The sequence below is a fragment of the Periophthalmus magnuspinnatus genome, chromosome 3, assembly GCF_009829125.3.
Source record: "Periophthalmus magnuspinnatus isolate fPerMag1 chromosome 3, fPerMag1.2.pri, whole genome shotgun sequence".
Lineage (NCBI taxonomy): Eukaryota > Metazoa > Chordata > Actinopteri > Gobiiformes > Gobiidae > Periophthalmus > Periophthalmus magnuspinnatus.
In genome coordinates, this window is record NC_047128.1 from 11608295 (window position 1) to 11626188 (window position 17894).

The window sequence follows — 17894 nt, forward strand, 5'->3', positions numbered from 1 at the left end:
TTATAGCTTTTGTAAGTAAACACAAATCACAAACTAGGATTTTGCTTGTGTGGAAAAATGCTGTTGAAGTATTTTTGTCATTAAAAAGGGGAATAACATTGTTGCCATTTCCTGGATTAGAACATTAGATCAATTTCAGTTTAATAACATAATCTATGTTCACATTTGAGTAAATGTATTCTACTTATTATTATTTATTCTATGTATTGATTTAATGATATGCTAGTTGGACAAGTTTTTACTTGCAGTTTTTTACCAGAGGTACACATTGTTACCCTCGAAACAAAGATAGTAAAATACAGAAAAATATTAGGTCAAGTTTGTTCTGCAACAGCAAGACAATTAAGATAGTGACACAAGTGTTAAACCCATCTGTTATCCTGGGTGGCTCTGCTTGTCTCGTTTTCATGACTGCAATGAGGCTAACCATCTCCTCTGGGTTCTCCTCTAGGATTACAGTTAGTATGGGGCCTTACACTAACAAAGTGCAGCTGCTACAACTCAGGAGGTGACATAACAAGCGGGAGATCATTCATGTACACACAAAACAGAATAGGTCCTAGGATTGATCCTTGGGGCACACCTGTAGTAAGATGCAGGACTATGAACTGTTTTAACCTGTGAGAAAGATTTTTCTCATCATATCAAGGAAATTGCTTTGGCAGTTCTTGTAGTTTAAAACTGAAGTAGCCCAAGAGTTGTAAAACGAGACATGAGAATGGAAGTGTATTTATCATCAGGAACTGGAGACTTGCATTCTCAACAGATTCTGGTCATTCATTCATCCGTTGTGGGTAGTATTATACCTCAGATGATGGTCAACATCAACAACGTCAATAACGCTGTTACTGTTGAGTAGTGCAGTGGTTAAATTACTACTAAGAAAACTCTGAATGTGCGGACTTCTTATCTCCAGGCAGCATTTTTTTTAGATTGACTTTGGCCCAGATCTGTGGACAATAACATGATTTTCTACCTTCGTAGGGACATTTTTTACTGAGCATTTGACCCAGCCTTCTTCTGGTGGTTCTGGACAAACTGTCAGTAGCAGTGAGCGACTTCAGAGCTGTGTCCAGGGACTCTTTTTCAGATCTGAGCCTGGATCTTGCTCAGGAGTACTTATAAATGGAGGAATAATATATGTTTTAGGCTGTTCAAAAAACATGTTCATAAAAATCAACTGATATTAAAGGTGCACTATGTAACTTTTCTGGAGGGATGTCCGGCATCTTGATTTTTCCCTGCAGATGCCATTGCTTTGCCTGGAATGGTCCACAGTATAGCATTAAACATATTTACCTTTCATTTATTGAATTTTTGTGTTTTTCTGGCAGCACCACCATAGACTAATGCCATACTGTGGAACATTCTGCGCAAAACAGTGACGTCTTCATGGAGAAAATCAAGTGGCAGACTATTCATAAGACCATCATGGACCATCTTTAATAAAAACTGTACAAACTGTAAAATTAAATAAAAATAAACAAATATATAATAGGAAAACTACTTGTATAAATCAGGGGCTTGAACTGTAAACAAGATTTGTACCAGTCTGAAATGCCATGACCTAAATCTGACCTTGAATCTATGCCAACTGAATATTACAAAATTACAAGCTGTTTTTAGATTCCATATTATTTATAGTTTTCAGGACAGTAGCATGGTAGCAACAGCAGCAATGGATAGTAAAAGGAGAGCAGACTGGAATTATTTTAAACTTCACATATATTGTCTTTTCAAATGATTACTGAAGTATTTTAAGGCAAAACATGACTTTATGGTTCACTAAAAGGGCTGGTGAGTGTGTCTTGAGTCAATTGAGTTTCTAGTTTCTAAATGCAGGCCAAGAAGGTCAACTATTAATACTCCTCTATCTCTCCACCCCTCTCTCCCCCTCTCTCTCTTCATAATACCTCCCTCCAAATGCACTCATGTATCCTGTCAGGGGCTGTGGACTAGGCAACACAACTACCTCTGCATTCGTTTAGGGTAAAACATATTGAAACTGTTATTTTAACCCACTAAACCTGGAGAGCTCCTAAATTTAACAGTAAGTAGATGTTTGTCTTCTCTCAAGTTAAAGCTGGTATAGTTTAAAATAGTTAAGAGACACATGGCCTGTTAAGGCTTGACTATTGGTGTTAAACTTCAAGGAACCTCTAGAGGGCAGTGTTTTTAACATTGAGCTGTACTATAGAGTCTAAATGAAAACCAGGAAAGCCAGGAAGTTAAAATCATAACTGGAGAATGAGAAGGTATTGAGAAGTTGTTTTTTTTTCTGTGTGTGTGTGCGTGTGTGTTAAGCCTATATACAAGATTTTCTACAATTGCTTCATTGGTTCTTTTCAAACAGAAGTTCAATGGTCAGAGGGCTTTTCGTTTGTTTGATACATTTTCCCTATATATTTTTATGATTAAAGGTGCACTATGTAACTTTTGTGGTGGGGAGTTCTTTGGAGATAACATGGCTTTGTCTGGAATGTTCCACAGTACTCCTTAAACTTGTCTGTCTTGCAGGTATAAGTTATATTATTAATTATAGGTGTTACTATGGCTAAAGAAATACCATTACCATAAAAACAAAAAAACAAAAAAAACATTGATTCCAGCTATGAGCATGCTCGCCTGACCTGTTATTGTGACTTGGTGGAGTGCACCTGCTTGTCTCAATGGAGATGGCAGTTCAATGCTATACTGTGGAACCTTCCAGGCAAAGCAAAGACATCGCCATAAAAACAAACAGGTGGCCAGAGAAGTTTAAAGTCCACCTTTAGGAGTAAGACTGGTCAGTGAAGAGTGAAGTCCAACAACACTTAATACAAAAATATACTGATGTCTTTAAGATAGATAGATAGACAGAGATAAAAAACTTTATTAATCTCCAAGGGAGAAATTCAGGTGTCCGGCAGCAAACACACACTTGCACAAACACACACAATAATAACAGTAGAAACAATAAAATATTACTATCAATAGTATAAAGTACTCGTCATATAGAAATTACAGTTCCTATCAGGCAGATCTGTTAAACAGCCTGATAGCTGAAGGGACAAACGACCTCGAAAAGCGCACTGTCCTGCAGCTCAGTGAGAGGAACCTGTTACTCCGTGTGCTTCTCTGTGTAGACATAGTGTCATGCAAGGGATGTCTGGAATTGTCCAGGATGCCCTGCATTAAAGCCCTCATCCTCTTCTCAACCACAGCTCCCACAGAGTCCACCCTCCTCCCGATCACAGATGCACACTTCTTTATCAGTCTGTCCAAACGATTGCAATCCCTTGTGGTTATACTGCCACCCCAACAGACAACACCATAGAAGACAGCACTTGCCACAACAGACTGATAGAAGAGGAATAACATGTCAGCACACACATCAAAAGGCCTAAGCTTTCTTAGGAAAAACAGCCTACTCAGCCCTTTCCTATACAGAGCCCGAGCCTGCTCTGACCAGTCCAGTTTATGGTCAAAGTGCACACCCAAGTACTTATAGGTGTCAACCACCTCGATCCTTTCTTCATCAATGATCACTGGTTGGTGGGCGGGCTTCCTACCAAAGTCAATGATCATCTCCTTGGTCTTTGAGGTGTTCAACGTAAGACCATTTTCCCTGCTCCAGAAGGTGAATCTGGTGATGAGCTCCCTGTACTCACTCTCGTCTCTTCCCTTTACACACGCCACAAAAGCGGTGTCATCTGAGTACTTCTGGACATGACAAGCTGCAAATGTATAGGCAAAGTCAGCAGTGTAAAGTGTGAAGAGAAAGGGCGATAGTACAGTTCCCTGTGGTGCGCCGGTGTTGCTTGTCAGTATCCCAGATACACAGTCACCCAGCCGGACATACTGTGACCTGAGAGTCAGATAGTTGTGGATCCAGCGAACAAAAACAGGATCCACTCCCATCCTCTCGAGCTTCCCCTTCAGCAGCTGAGGCTGGATTGTATCAAAGGCACTTGTGAAGTCAAAAAACATCAACCTCACATAGCCACCAGCCCCATCCAGAAAGGAGAGCGCCCTATGGACCATATACAGGATTGCATCATCCACTCCCATGCTGTCCTGATAGGCAAACTGAAGGGGGTCCGGCACCCCCTCCACCTGAGGTTTGAGCCGCCGGAGTAGCAGCCTCTCAAAAGTCTTCATTATAACTGATGTTAGGGCAACTGGTCTGTAGTCCTTCATCCCTGCAGGCCTTGTCACCTTGGGCACTGGGACAAGGCATGAGGTCTTCCACAAGGCAGGGACACATCCAGTTTGAAGACTCTTGTTGAAGATGGTGTGAAGAGGCACAGCCAACTCCGACGCACATTCTCTCAGCAGCCGAGGTGATATTCCATCAGGACCAGCAGATTTCCGACCGTGGAGCCTCCTGAGCTCAATACGCGCCTCATCCACACTGATGGACGGCACGGCATCAGGGGTGGAACAGGCGCCACTGCCAGGTGGAGCAGAGGAGCCAGTAACAGCAGCATAGATGGAGGGGCTGCCGCTGGGTGGAGACGAGGAGCCAGTCACAGCAGCAGAGGTGGAGAAGCCACTGCTAGATGGAGTAGAGGAGCTGGTCACAGCAGCAGAGGTGGAGAAGCCACCGCAGGATGCAGTAGAGGAGCTGGTCACAGCAGCAGAGGTGGAGGAGCCACCGCTGGATGGAGAAGAGGAGGAACAGGTCACAGCAGCAGAGGTGGAGAAGCCGCCGCTGGATGGAGTAGAGGAGCAGGTCGCAGAAGCAGAGGTGGAGGAGCCACCGTTGGATGGAGTAGAGGAGCAGGTCGCAGCAGCAGAGGCAGAAATGGAGGAGCCGGTCACAACAGCAGAGAAGGAAGAGCCACTGATGGTTGGACATGGGTGAGTGTGTGCTGAGTCAAACCTGTTGTAAAAACGGTTGAACTCATCCGCCATGACCACATCACCAGGCGCAGTACATCCCTTCTCCTTAAAGCCAGTAATGGCTCTCATGCCCTTCCACACCTCCCGGGTGTTCCTATTCTGCAGCTTCCTCTCAAGCCCAGATTTATATTCCCTCCTGGCACGCCTTATGGCTCTTCTCAGGTCAGAGCCTCTACAGCAGGGGTCACCGACCCTATGCCCGCGGGCGCCATGTCGCCCCCAAGCCCCACATGAGTCGCCCGCAGACGGTTCTAAAAATAGCAAAACTCACTAATGACCTGCATCTAAAATTTAATCTTATTCTGTTGCTATATTTTTGGGCAGAACAAGCCCAGAGCTAAAAGCAGCTTTGAGTAAACAACAGGCTTTTTTCACGACACCGGTGAAAACGTCAAACAGCGCAACCGAGATTTATTTAAAAATATGTAAGCTTATTTTTCTTTAACATTACATAATTGATAACTTTATGAAACATGGTGCAATGTATATTATTTATGTTTTGTTAAAAAGGTTTGTCAATGGATAGTGAAAATGGGGCACTTTTCCTATGAGATGTAGTGGTGTAAGTGTCATCTGGAAATTTAACAATTACTAAGATTAGTAAAGTTAAAGTGCTGAACTACTGATATCTGTTTCCCTCCTTGCTCATTGTTGATAATTATTTTGAGAAATCATTAACGTGATCAGTGTCTTGCAATGTGATCAGTGTGTTCACATAGATGATCATCATTTATCATTATTAATAATATATAACTAAAGGCAAACTGAGAAAATTTGTTATTTCAGAAGAGCGTCTCAAACTGGTAGCCCTTCCTATGACTCAGTGCCCATAAAGTAGCTCTCAGGTTAACAAAGGTTGGTGACCCCTGCTCTACAGTATAGGCAGATTTTAAATTCACATAACACAGGTCCAGTCCAGAGTGTTGTTGTGTCTGGTTGGACAATTCACGTACTGTGTGAACCCCCGTAAGTGAGAGCTGACCTCAACATGGTTGAAGTCCCCTGATATTATGATGAGCGCCTCTGAGTGTGCAGACTGGATCCTCGCCACCGCCTCCTGGATGACGTCGCACGCTGACGTCGGGTCCGCACGCGGCGGAATGTAAACAACAATGGCGACTACGTTGGAGAACTCTCGTGGAAGATAGTACGGTGTTATACCGACCACCAAGAGCTCCACATCACGAGTGCAGGTCTTGTTTTAACCGTGATGTGACCGGGATGGCACCACCTGTTGCTGACCAGCACAGCGAGTCCACCACCCTTCGTTTTCCCGCATAGTTCCACCGCTCTGTCCGCACTGACAAGTGTGTAGCCGGGGATGCTAACAGCTGAGTCGGGGATTCCGTCTGTCAGCCAGCTCTCCGTGAGCAGATATAAACTCACAAGATAAGCTTCGTCACTTTTCACCAAGGCCTCCAGCTCCTAGCACTTGTTCGGTAGAGAGTTTACATTCCCCATGATAATCGATGGCACGAAGGGCTTATTTCTCCACCTTTTAGCCTTTAGCTTAGCACCGGCACGGCATCCACGGAGGGGCTTCTTAATCTCCGGAGGGATCGGATGTTTAAACCCACTCGATGTGCGTCGTAACTTAAAGAGGGTATCCCTCGAGTACTTATAAATGCACATTTTTGATCAAAAACACTCAAAGAAGCCACATTCAACAATAAAAACATACAGTACAGTCTCTTTAAAGAGACTGTACTGTCTGCATCTAGTTCTAAAGCATTTTTATTGTCTGCGAACCAGAAAGCCATGAGCTAATGAACTGAACTGTTAGCATGCTAGTTGTTTTTAGCCTTTCTGTAACAGCAAAACTCCCTCTGGCTTTTGAAAGTTGTAAAAAAAACGCTTATAAACGCTCATTGTGGTGAATAATTGGGATGCTAGCAATGCATTACAAAAGTGACATATAACTCTGACTTGCTGCAGTTTAAAATTAACATTGAATGAATGTTTCCACATTTTTAAGACAATAAAAACATGGCATAGTGTCTTTCAGTGTTAGCCCTGCGATTAACACTATTTGTCTCTAGATTGCTGCCCCTGGTGGTGATGATGGCGTCTCTCTCTTTCGAGGACTACTCTGTGTACAGTAACCTTTCTGATGATGAGCTGCTACAGTTGGCCATAGAACGCAGTCTGGATGAAGCCCACCAGTCACAGGTTCCGCTCCCGCAACAACCCCCACCCCCTCGAGAGAACCAGCCAGTCAGAACGTCCCGCACCACCCAATACCAGAATGCACCTGCAGCCAGAAGGAACTCCAGCTCGCATAATCCTCCAGTGCAGGAACATGCTCACTACAGCTCTCCCAACCCGCCCAGTGAAAAACCACCAGACCCGTAAGACCAATATTTTGTAGTGCATTTGAAGAGATGAATATATTTTTTATTTGGTGAGGAAAAAAATCCTCATCATTATAGATCAGATAAGTGGCAGTTTGTGAAGAAAAGTAAAAAACTAAATATATTGCGACATACAGGAAGTAGCAGTGAGTTCTAAAACAGAAACCTGTCATCTGGAAACTTTTTTTTTTATTTGAGCCATTGTCTGTGTCAGTTCGTCCAGGTCTGATCTATAGTAAAAGCCAAAGTCACATCTGTCAACTGGACAAAACGTTGTAGTAGTGAAGACATTTTGCCGCTCATCCAAGCCACTTCTTCAGTTCTGGTCAAATTGCTGATGGAGACTGCCTTATATCTATCCTCCATTCAACCTTTAATGGCCCTACTGACTCACTCTAATGTTCTCTTTGTTTCCTTTGTTTGCTTTGGGTCTGAGGATGGAATTGTAAATTGGGGACAGACCTGACCAGAACTGAAAAAGTAGCTGTGATGAGCAGCAAAATGTTTTGTCCAGTGGACAGATTTAACTTTGTCTTTTACTATGTATGAGCCATTGTTAACGTGACATAATGGTTGCTAGGTAACATACCTCGAAAATCTGTTGTTCATGTCTAACCAAGAAGTAAAAATTATGATCTTTGCCAAAACTAGAAAAGACTAGGGATTTCTTTTGTTAAATGATGTTAACTACGTTTGTGTGAAATGAGCTATGTCTATTTTCTTTAACTATTCAAATCCAAATAAATAAAATAACAGTTAGCTTTCCTGCCTCACGGGAAGAAGGTCAAAGGTTGTATTACCCAACCAATGTTTGTAAGGACTTGTTTAAGGCACACTATGCAGGGGCGGCGGAGCTAAGGGGGTGCTCGGTCCTCAATATGGGTGCTCATTTAACATGTTAATTTGGAGTTTTTAACAATGGAGTGTACCCCCCACCCACTACCATCTTTGCTTTGCTGCTTTAAACAAGTTTAGTTAGTGCCGTGTACTTTATAAAAGATAATATGGAATTCTTTTTTTTTATTAGTCTTATTTTGAACAACATTTGGATGTGCTATGAGAGTTGGACAGAAATCTTTAGGGGAGCTATGGGGGTGCATTGACCATTCTAGGAAAGGATAGTGTCCCCTCAAGCCCCTCCCCCTGGCTCCGCCCCTGCCACTATGTAGCCTTTCTGGGTACGGAGGGTGGAGAGATGCTGGAGATGTTATTTCTTTGCCTGGAATGTTCCACAGTAAGGCATTAAACTTATCCACATTTAATACATGCAGCCAACGCAATAACATCTCCATAACGAGAAGCAGATGGCAGACCCTCCAAAAGTTTCATCCTTAAGTTTCATACTCCAATTTCACCTACCAAATATGTGACATGAACTGATGTAAGACTGTGTGATATTGAAGTGTCCAAAATGGTTCAGTGTCATATAGTCAGTGGCTAGTTGGTTTTGTTGCAACAGAAAACTAAAAAAGTCATAAATGTGAAAGTCTAGGTTTCATATTAGCAATACCCAACTGGCTCAAGAAATACTAGGTGTATGTTTTAGCAAGTAACACTTTCCCTGTCACCAGACACTTTAGATTTCACACATAGTAGCCTAGATATTTCTTTTAGCTGAAGTGGTCAGTCTCCTGATGCCCTGCTAGTACCAAGCTAGTAGCATAATATTTATTCTTTATCCCAATGAAAGGAGTTAAAGATGCACTGCGAAACTTTTTCTGAAGGAGGGTCCACCACCTTCTTGTCTCCATGGAGATGTCATTGCTTTGTATGGAATATTCATATGGCATTAAAGTTATCTGTGAAGACAAGCAAGTGATGCTACCAGGCCAGATAACAGGTCTGATCTGCGGAAAGGTGACTCCACTCACAGCAAGAAAGTATGTTTTTCATGGCATTTGTTTTGGAAATAAAAGCATGTACCTAAATAAATGTAAGATAGATGAGTTTAATGTCACTGGAACATTCTAGGCAAAGCAATAATAGTCTCCATGGAGACAAGCAGTTGAGCCCATGCCAGAAAAGCATAGTACACCTTTAACAAAACCCTAGATATATGCAAACTCCATGCATACATTCCCTACTTGGTTCGGTAGCTGAACCTATGACCTTCTTGCTGTGAGACAGTAGTGCTAACCATACCTTCAGACCCTGTCCCCCCTCCCCTCACTCAATTTAGCAGATCTTTTTGAAATGTGCCAAAGTTTAGGAGTTTAGTCTTACTAAAGCCCTGCAAGGCGACAGCTGCTGTGATTTTGGTCTCAAAAAAATAATTGAATTGAACTCTAAATTGCTGGTGTATTTTCGTCTCTCACTCCCAGGAAGACTTTTCATGGGACGATTAGCTGCTTCATGACAGGATCAGGGAAGAGGATGGTGGCCTACCGCAATATAGATGACAGCATCGCCTACATTGGCCCAGAGCCAGACGAGTAAGCACAGCTAAAGTCACACTCTTCTGCAAAACTGACTCATTTTACATAGTTGGAGCTGTGACGAAGACAATGCGTTTGGGAGGGATATATATATAAAAAAATACTGCTTAGTAATAGAAACAGGGCCACTGACTTCCTATGACTTCCTATTCAAAACTGCAGAAATGATAAGCTCTGCCTCTTTATACTAGCATGTGGGCATAGGGGGTAGGTGTGAGCACTTAAATCTCGAATTCAAGAAAAAGTAGGATTACTCAAACATACGTGATTCAAACTAAATCTAACTGTGAGTAAACTAAACTAGGGAACACTGATATAACATGGCCAAAAGCTCATGAAGGCTGTTGTTGTTGTTTTCCCAGTGAGGAGGAGCCGATATTTCAGGCAATCCGTGTGGGTGACGCTGCTCGAGTGAAGGCTCTGGCTCTTAAACCAGGCACAAACCTGATGCTGCCCAGTAAACCTGGCTGGCTCCCCATCCACCAGGCCGCGTGGTATGGGCAGACCGCCTGCCTCAAAGCTCTCATCTCAGGTCGACAAGCATTCAAAAATAAGCTTGAGTTCTATTGATTTGTTTCTGACATGTCCAAGGACTGGAGGAATGGAAAACCCTCTGACTCTTGTCTAACTCTTTTTCTGCACAGTCCAGCCTGGGATGTTGAACAAGCGTGCAGCCCATGGAGAGAGCGCCCTACTGGTGGCTGTACAGAGGGACAATCTGGACTGTGCCCTGATATTACTGGAAAATGGGGCTGATCCAGACTCTATGAACTCTGACAAGGAAACACCACTCTACAAAGGTACGGCACAGGACACAGGGGTACAGGAGGGAAATACTGTGTTGGATAATGATGTATTTCACTAGTAAGAGGGGCCCAGTGGTGTTGATTAACAGCTTTGCTTCTGCCAGTCTGCTCCATGGCAGGCTACATGTAGCTTACCACTGTGAGTGTGGAATGAATGACTAATGACTACAATGTAGCACTTTGAGATGACTTGTCTATGTAAAGCACATAAGGCATTATTATTATTATTATTATTAATAGTAGTAGTAATAGTATCATTATCATCATTATTATTCCGGGCATGTCCCACTGGGAGGAGGCCCCGGGGAAGACCCGGGACACGCTGGAGGGACACCGGAGGAGCTGGAGGACGTGTCCGGGGTGAGGGAAGTCTGGGATTCCCTGCTCAGACTGCTGCCCCCGCAACCCAGCCCTGGATAAGCAGAAGAAAATGGATGGATCATTATTATTATTATTCAGGATGTGCCATGAGGCACGTCTTAAATTGAATTATGTTCTCGGTGCTTAAATGTGTCTAACTAATAAACTAGAACTACTTTGTTTAGAACTCACAATAGAGTTAACCTGCCCCTCTCCTGCCACTGTCCTTCAGCCTGTGAGCGCTGTAACCCCGCCATGGTGGCAACTCTGCTGAACCACGGGGCAGCGGTGAACTTACATTGTATCCAAGGATGGACAGCTCTGCAGGAGGCCGTGGTGAGGAACAGTGTGGAGATCTGTGAGATGCTGATATCGGCTGGAGCCAAAATCAACATCCCAAACATGTACGGCATCAGTCCCATGTTCACCGCGGCTCAGACCGGCAGCATGGATGCACTGCGCTTCCTCATCAAACATGGTCTGTACTGCGTTTATTAAGCTGATGATGTCCCTATGTCCCTGTTTGTATCATATATTCACTACAGCCCCTCTGCATAGGTCCATTTTATCTGCAAAACTTCCTGAACAAACATATATTTCTTTGTCATTAACAAAGATAATCTGTATTATCTTAAATCCATTCGCCATTTTCCTGTAGGCGCAGACATAAACACACAGGCGGCAGATGGGAACACAGCTCTGTACGAAGCAGCTAAGAACCGTCACGAGGAGGTGGTGGAGCTGCTGCTGTCTCAGAACGCAGATGCCAATCGACCAGGACGCAATGGGCTCCTACCTCTGCACATCGCCGCACAGAATGGCAACGAGACGTATGATAAATACATACAAGTCTATGGGTTATTCCACGTTATTGATACTTTGCAACTGATGTCATCAACATTCTCTGGCAGTGTGACGCTAACTGTAGGCACTGCTCTGTCTGACACTCACCTTATACTTGAATCTGAGCTTTATTTTGATGCAATGTTACTAGAAAGAGCTGGTTTAGTTGGAACTGCAACAGGTGAGCTCATTTGTGCATTTAAACAAGTCTGTCCGACATAAAATTACAATTACAAGCTAGCTAGCATTAGCCAAAAGTTTTTCAGTTAGTCTCTCATCGATTTTCACACCTTAACATGGCCATGAATGCTCATCACAGGCTCCAGAAAATATGCTGTTTGAATCCACTTAGTATATTATCTTGCATTTTCAGATCTTAAAACTTATTTGACAGTGTTTGCTAATGTGTGCATTATGTCACCATGGTTACTTGCTAAACATTATACCATCAGCAAACATGGAGAATACCCCCAGTGTGATGTCACTGCAAAGTATCAGTATTAGGATCTGTATAAAACCTCTCAAGCTGGTATAAATGAACAGGCTGGAAATAGAATTGCCCACACAATTGTAGTAATCCTGCATATTTAGTCTCTTCAGAGCTCAAACTCCCCACATTGTATATGTTTGTCATAACATAGTCAGTAAGCCAGTGGTTCTCAAACCTTTCACACTGGTGGTTCTTGGCTTTCAGAGTACCACCATATCTAACCCTGGACTTTATCAGGCCTAAATTAGGGCTAAACATGCTCAAAAATGAAACTAAATCCAGTCTATAATGAGATTACAGTGATTCCATGGATAAGGCCATACAAAATAATAAAAAACTCAAAGGAGGTCAAAAAACATAAATAGATTTGTCATTAATAAAACAAAATACTCAAACTGCAGAGGGCCCTGCGTACCAGCGATGGTGCACACTACAACCCTGCACCAGAGGTTAGAGTGTTCGTCCAGCTGATGACTGGCTGTTCATTTCCTGCACAGACCAGAGCACACTGTCCTTGAGCCAGACACAAGCTTGTAAAGCACAATACAAAGGGCGTTAGACCTGATCATTACTGTTTACTGACTACAGTCTGTGTGTCTCCACAGGACAACCTCACTTCTGATAGCAAAGACGAGTAAGGCTCGCGTGCGGCGCTGTGGCATCAGTCCTCTGCATCTGGCAGCCGAGAGGAACAGGGACGAGGTTCTAGAGATGCTCCTTGAAGCTGGGTACAGTCACTTTAAGTCTATTTTACATTCTATTAAAACTAAAGGATTCATTTAGGATTGTTTATTTAAAAGTAAAATGTGATGGAGGTGCTCTGTACTAAGAAACAGAACTAGTTCATTTTACACTGCAGAGGTCCAAAGTTATTCCTCATTTTCCTCTCAATTCCCAATTATTCACCATGATGAGTTTATAAGCACGTTTCAGTTTTGCCATCACAGTAGTACTCTAACAACAAGCAAGCTAACAGCACATTTCCCAGGCTGCAGAAGATAATTAGATGCATAATTCTTTATGCATCTAATGAATTAATAATTAGATTCATACAGAACGCTGCAGTCTCATTTTGACCCTAAGAGCTGGTTTTTACAATATATCTGTACTGGAACATAACCCATTTGAATTTATTACATGAAATAAATGGTGTGCATTCACTTTCATAAAATGGTCTGGAGTTTAAAGGGGTGGTGTGACTAAGGAGGGAGATTATGTTTACTGTATTACGATATTTATTTACTGATTTGGTATATTTCCTTGCTCTCAGTTATGACCCAAACATGATGCTGAGTGAGGAGCGGAGCAATTTGTACGAGGATCGGCGTCGCACTGCATTGTACTTCAGTGTGGCAAACGTAAACGTGTATGCAATCCGCCTGCTCCTGTCCCACGGAGCAGCCACAGACCTGGACACGCTCCCCCCGCTAATGGTGGCGGCGCGACAGGGAGCGGTGCAGAGTGTCACCCTTCTTCTGGAGCACGGGGCCGATGTCAATGTCATCGTGCCCAGCCTGACCACTTCCTTTCCCCCCCTTATCATGTTCTGCTCCCGGGACCCTCCTCTCCTCAAACTGCTGCTAGACCACGGGCTCAAGGCCACACCCTGTTTCATCTGCTCCTATGGTGACAAGCCACACCCATCGCTCAGCAGCCAATCAGAGGACAGGACTCGCACCATGGAGGTAATGAATAAACAAATCCTGTTATTTTGTGTTGAAAATTACAGTATAGAACAATATAAAAACACCTGTAATTGAATAAATGCTAGATAGAAATGTAACATCTCCATGGTGACAAGCACCAGAAAAGTTACATAATGTACCTTTAATTACAGAAAATGTGGTACTCTCAGCTAACTTTCTAATCACTCATTCATTTCCATTTCTTAATCTTGTCTGATTGACAGTTCTGTGAAATGGTGTCGTCCCCCACGGTGAGCAGGTGGGTAGGACCTATCGTCGACCTCCTATTGGACTACGTGGGTCATGTGAGCTTGTGCTCCCGCCTCGTGGATCACTTGGACAGTTACTCGGAGTGGAGCCGCATCAAGGACAAAGCAGGTAATATTAGCCCTGATGTGGAAATGAATGCTCCCATTTTAGCCGAAGAATAATGTGGAGCATGAAGGCGGCCAGCTCTGTCCTTAGATCACACAAGTCTGTTTACCAGTTCAGATTTAGAAGAGCGGTTGTCTTGAATAGTATTCTTCTGTTTAAATGCTTTTGACTAAATAACAGTAACAAAAGGGTTGAATAATAAAAAAATAAGACACACAAAAACATTTATCAGATTGTAAGTATTGTAATTAGAGTCAGAGTGATTTATTCCGTGCATTTCAGAATATGTTTGTCGAGGTCTAAACGACCTCACGAGCAACGTTTAGACAATAACATCCTATAGAGATAAGATATTTTGTTGTTCTTTTTCAGCACTAGCCTAGCATGCTTTTACTGCTGCATATTTCAAAAACAGATTACAGAATAGTCTTCTGTTTAAACCCCTGTATCTCTCTCTTTCTCTCTCTCTCTGTCTCTCTCTCTCTCTCTCTCTCTGTCTCTCTCCAGTCCCTCCTCGACCGCTCATGCATCTCTGCCGTCTGAGGATCCGCTGTCTGGTGCCCAAACGTCGGTTAAAGCGTCTACCTCTACCCCCTCCTCTGCTTCGCTTCCTCCAGCACGAGATCCACGAGGACCCAGACCCAGACGAGCTGGAGTTTCCAGAGTACAGCGACTTCACTCATCAGTTATACATTTAGTACAAACAGAAGGTCTGAGGAATATAGAGGCCTGTGGGGACAACAGTTAAAAAAAACGTATTGATACTTTGCAGTGGGGGGTACTGCATGTAGGTCTATGGAGGAATGTAACTAACTGAGAAACTGTTGGTTAATGCTAGCTGGCTTGTGACTGTAATGTAATTTGAGAGAGACTATACAAAATCAGCTTACTAATTGTATTATTATATTATGTTATATTTATTCTAGTCAGTTTTTATGGTTTAAAACAAAACTCGAGTAACAAAGCTTCAGACAGAGCAGTGCCTCCCGTTAGCTTTGCCCCCTCAGGTAATGTTGATGACATCAGTGCAAAGTATCAATATTTCATATTCATTTCAGAATAGGTGGTTTTCAGATTCTAGACTGTGATGATGTCATACTCTCAGATGGGGGCCAGAGACAGTTTTCTCCATTGATTACACGATACTTTACCATGAAATATCCCAAAGGTAAATGCACAAATGTCAAACCTGGTCATTTCTAGACCCATTAACGTCTTGTATTACCACATTTCACATCATTTTATCTGCCCCCATCTGGATTATATCATTTTAGCCTATAGAATGTTGTGAGGTCATCTGACATGGGCCAATTGTGTCCCAGATAGGAAGTAAACATGTGAAAGCACTTTACTGCACAGCATGGTACAACGTAGTAATAGGACAGAAACAGAATGGTAAGTGAAAGTGTAGAGATGGTGATTACCTTTTGAAAACAAGACACTCCTCTTATTCTGCTTTATTTCATGATATTATTAAGCCTTACTCTAAGAACACTTTAAGTTAGGGCTCTAGTCCACACTCAGATTCTTGGTATAAATCTCATCCTCACCCTCGGCGGAGGGTTCTGCACAGTATACTAGCTGTTCCTAATGCTGTGCTTTTCTAGACTGAGATGTCTGATATTTTTCCTGGGATCTTCTGTAGCCGATCCTCCAGTTTGGGGGGTCACTGCCCCCAGTGCTCCGATGATCAAGGGCACCACTGATGCCTTCACCTTTCAGGCCTTCTCCAGCTCTTCTCTGAGCCCCTGGTATTTCTCTAGCTTCTCATGTTTCTTTTTTCTGATGTTCCCATTTCTTGGCACTGCAATGTCCACCACAACGGCTTGCTCTGTTTATCCACCACCACAATGTCCGGCTGGTTCACCATCATCATTCTGTCAGTCTGTATCTGGAAGTCCCATAGGGTCTTGGCTCGATCATTCTCCACTCCCTTTGGAGGTGTTTCCCACCTTGACCCTGGGGTCTCCAGTATATGTATGCTTTTCCTGCCAGCATCTTACACTCTGCAGTTATGTGCTGGATTGTTTCAGGGGCCTTTTTGTACAGCCTACACCTTGAATCTTGTCTGGTGTGGTAGATCTGGGCCTCTATTGCTCTAGTGCTACAAGGTCTGCTCCTGTGTAGCCATTGGTAGGATTTCTTGATATCAGCCACTTCAGTTATGTTCCGGTGGTATATCCCATGTAGGGGCTTGTCCTCCCTTGATGGTACCTCCAGCAACTCTTCTTCTGCACTCCACATTTACTGAGCACATCATCTGTTGGGGCTTTGTCCATGATGTACTTATGGATTTTGGATGTTTCATTCTGGACAGTGGCTCTCACGCTCACTGGGAGGCTCCTCGGCCTCCTTCCTTACAGCTCGTGTACAGTCTCAGGGTGCTTGATTTAGGATGGAATGTTCCATGCATGGTCTGAAGCTTTCGTGTCTTAATGTCTGTGGTCTGTATCTCTGCCTTTGGCCAGCTTATGATTCCTGCTGGGTATCTGATTACCGGCAGGGCGGAGCTGTTTATTGCCTGAGTCTTGTTCTTGCCATTTAGCTGACTCCTTAGGACTTGCCTTACTCGTTGGAGGTATTTGGCAGTGGCTGCTCTCTGTGTTTCCTCTTCAAGGTTGCCATTTGCTTGTGGGATACCAAGGCACTTGTAACTGTCCTTGAGGTCCGCTATTGCTCCTTCTGGGAGTGAGACCCATTCTGTGTGGACTACCTTCCCTCTCGTTGTCAACATCAGGTTACATTTCTTGAGCCTGAATAATATTCCAATGTCTGTGATGTAGATCCTGATGGTGTGGAACAGTGAGTCGACGTCTGGCTCATTCTTAGCTAACAGGTCGATGTCATCCATGTAGAGGAGAGACTGATGGTGGCCCCATTCCTGAGGCGGTATCCATAGCCAGTGCCGTTGATGATTTGGCTGAGGGGATACAGACCTATGCAGTGGGGACAGTGCTTCTCCTTGGTATATCTTACATTTGATGGTCACTTGTGCAAGTGGCTTGGCATTGGCCTCAAGGATTTCTAAAACCTCATCAAGTTTGTAATGAAGGCTTTTAGGAGGAGTGGCTACAGCAGATCCCAGGAATAACATCAGACATCTCAGCCCAGAAAAGTGCAGTACTAGGGACAGCAAAGATACTGCACAGAACCCTCAATCTCCCAGGCCTCTGGTAGAGGTCTATATATAAAAACAACCATTTTTACAGAAAAAGTACAAAGAAACAATGATACAACAATGAACATGTATATAAAGACAGATTAAACTTGTGAATCATGGCTTTAATATAACGTTTTAAATCTTTAGTTAACTCACTCCCTCACGTCTCCTTTCTGCTGTTGTCTCACATAGATCCTTATCATCGACATAAATTAATTTTGCTCGACTAAGACTCCATCGGTTGCACGACTGACGGCCCATGGCTCTACAGCCCCACAGCTCTACTTTAAGTGTTTCTCTTGATATTAATATAGAAACAGGGCTAAATCTATCCTTCATTATAACATTATCATGCAGTTACCATGCTTTTACAATGCTATTCTGGTGTAGGCTGGTGAGCCAACCAGAAAGTCTGAGAAGAGATTTACAGCTAGGGCTAGGTACAAGTATTATTTTTTATCTTGTTCAGTGTCCTTGGGTGTTTTGAAAGGCGCTTATAAATAAA

At 43.3% G+C, this 17894-nt stretch overlaps 1 protein-coding gene across 1 annotated transcript; it reads left to right on the forward strand.

Annotated features, from left to right (window-relative positions):
- Positions 1-1938: 1938 nt before the first annotated feature.
- Positions 1939-17341, forward strand: LOC117393780 (ankyrin repeat and SOCS box protein 2-like). Its single transcript, XM_055230269.1, has 11 exons — positions 1939-2050; positions 6924-7232; positions 9557-9667; positions 10033-10202; positions 10315-10470; positions 11069-11314; positions 11495-11666; positions 12775-12897; positions 13440-13854; positions 14079-14232; positions 14737-17341. Exons 2-11 carry the CDS (start codon positions 6943-6945, stop codon positions 14925-14927), a joined length of 2028 nt encoding a protein of 675 aa, XP_055086244.1. The 5' UTR covers positions 1939-2050; positions 6924-6942; the 3' UTR covers positions 14928-17341.
- The last annotated feature ends 553 nt before the right edge of the window (positions 17342-17894 follow it).